At 42.7% G+C, this 2,200-nt stretch overlaps 1 protein-coding gene across 1 annotated transcript in view; it reads left to right on the forward strand.

Annotated features, from left to right (window-relative positions):
• The window catches only part of RTN3 (reticulon 3), a 112,842-nt gene that overhangs the window by 40,062 nt on the left and 70,580 nt on the right, over positions 1-2,200 (forward strand). Inside the window, exon 4 of the mRNA XM_011993584.1 lies at positions 1,931-2,021. Coding sequence (XP_011848974.1) covers positions 1,931-2,021 — 91 coding nt within the window. The remainder of the gene's footprint in view (positions 1-1,930; positions 2,022-2,200) is intronic.

Here is a 2,200-nt window from a genome sequence, read left to right on the forward strand (position 1 = left end):
TTTTTTTTTTTTTTCTTTAAGACAGTATCTCACTCTGTTGCCCAGGTGCCGTGGCTCAATCTCAGCTCACTGCAGTCTCTGCCTCCTGGGCTCAAGTGATCCTTTCAGCTCAGTCCCCCAAGTAGCTGGGACGGCAGGAGCAAGCCAGCACGCCTGGTTAATTTTTGCAATTTTTTAGAGATGGGATTTCACCATGTTGCCCAGGCTGGTCTCAAACTCCTGAGGTCAAACCATCCACCTGCTTCGGCCTCCTCCCAAAGTGCTGGGATTACAGGCATCAGCTACTGTACCTGATCGTTTTTCATAGTCTTAGCCATTCAGTGGCTTTGATTCTTGACCTTTCTCTAAAGCATTCTCCAAATGGCACCATTTTTTCCTTTATTGACTCCTTTCTGTTTTCTTCAGTGGTCCTTCTTTCTTGATCCCCTTTAAATATACATATTTTAAATTTTCTCTTCATGCCATCTGGTAAGGTCAAGTGGGCAATCTCAGCATTCCTGGGAAACTTAACATGATCTAAGATCACTGGGGGACCATTGACTCCAGATACTGCCTTGTACCTGAGGCAAGGCTGAGAGAGGTTGTTCCAACTGACTGCCAGCACCTGCTCCCAAGCTCCTACCATTGGCCCCTTTAAATATTGAGATATCTCAAGATTCTTTTGTAAAACTTCTGTATTTCTTCCTGGATGGAGGTATTAACTGCAGTGGTGTCAGTTCTCACCCAAATGTTAATCCCAGATACTTATCTACAGCATTTACCTCTCTCCTGAGTGTGTCCCTGTTACTGAACTGCCTGTTCAACAATTGACACTTACATATGCCTTAGGCAAATTTTTTTTTATATTGAAAGTTAATAATATAAGGGATTCCTGGCCAGGTGCAGTGGCTCACGCCTGTAATCCGAACACTTTGGGAGGCCGAGGCAGGCAGGTCACTTTAGGTCAGGAGTTTGAGACCAGCCTGGCCAACCTGGTGAAACCCCGTCTCTACTAAAAATACAAAAATTAGCCGTGTGGGGTGGCGTGCGCCTGTAATCCCAGCTACTCAGGAGGCTGAGGCATGAGAATCACTTGAACCTGGGAGGCAGAGGTTGCACTGAGCCAAAATCATACCACTGTACTCCAACCTAGGCGACAGAGCTGAGACTCTTTCTCAAAAAAAAAAAAAAAGAAGATTCCTTCTGTGTTCCCAACCATGGCATTTCATTTAGTCCCTCAGTGATCTTTTACTTCTCCAGTCTTCAACATCCAGGCAGATGGTCTCAAGACCTGTGTTCTGTCTTGTCAGCAGTCCTCTCATTCCCATCCTCACTGCCTTAGTGCGAGCCCTCATCTCTTGCCAAGATTATGCGGTAGCTTTTCAGTTCAGTCCATGCTGTACCCTGCTGCCGGAGTTCTTTCTAAAACGTGATATTGTCACACCCTTACCTAAAAACCTTTAGTGATTCCTTATTACACAAAGGATATAATCCAGATTACATGGCATTTAAAGCCATTTGGAATCTGGCCAGTTGTTCCTTCTCCCCAGAATGCCTTTCCCTTCCTTGTTCACCTCATGAACTTAAATCTTTAAGACCAAGCTTACCACCTCTTCCGAAACAGTCTTAATTTACTACAGTGGCTGTCTCTGCTGCATTCCCACAACTCATACAGTTTTACTGGTGCATATTTGCTTTTCAGCTACTTGTGGGCACCATATTACCAATACTAACACAGGTCCTGGACTTAGCTACTTAATGAAAATGATTTCATTAATGGCATTTGAGGGTTAAGATCATTCTGGGGTTCAGTTCCCTGTGACGCAAATACAGAGTATGAATACAATGTGGTTTTGTAAGTTAGAAACCTCATGGAATATTGTTCCAACCATTACCAGTTATCTGTGTTCTGCATCTGCATAACAATTTGCATGTTGAAATTTTCCATTAGGAGGGAGTGTTAGGTGAAGGTGAAAAGGCAAACAGCTGGCATGTTCATAGGATCTTTTTTGGCATTGGGCTTGAAGCATTTGGTTTTTCAGGTTTGTTGGGATTTAAACTCATCATTGGCAGAGATTTAATGTTGATAGTAAATGCATGTAGACATGGATCCATCCGGAAACACAGAGATAGGAAAACATGCTTCTTTTTTTTTTTTTTTTTTTTTTTTTTTAGGTCTCACTCTGTTCTAGTAAATATTACCTCTAGTTAAGTTTCTTTT

The sequence above is a fragment of the Mandrillus leucophaeus genome, unplaced genomic scaffold, assembly GCF_000951045.1.
Source record: "Mandrillus leucophaeus isolate KB7577 unplaced genomic scaffold, Mleu.le_1.0 Scaffold43, whole genome shotgun sequence".
Taxonomy (NCBI): Eukaryota; Metazoa; Chordata; class Mammalia; order Primates; family Cercopithecidae; genus Mandrillus; species Mandrillus leucophaeus.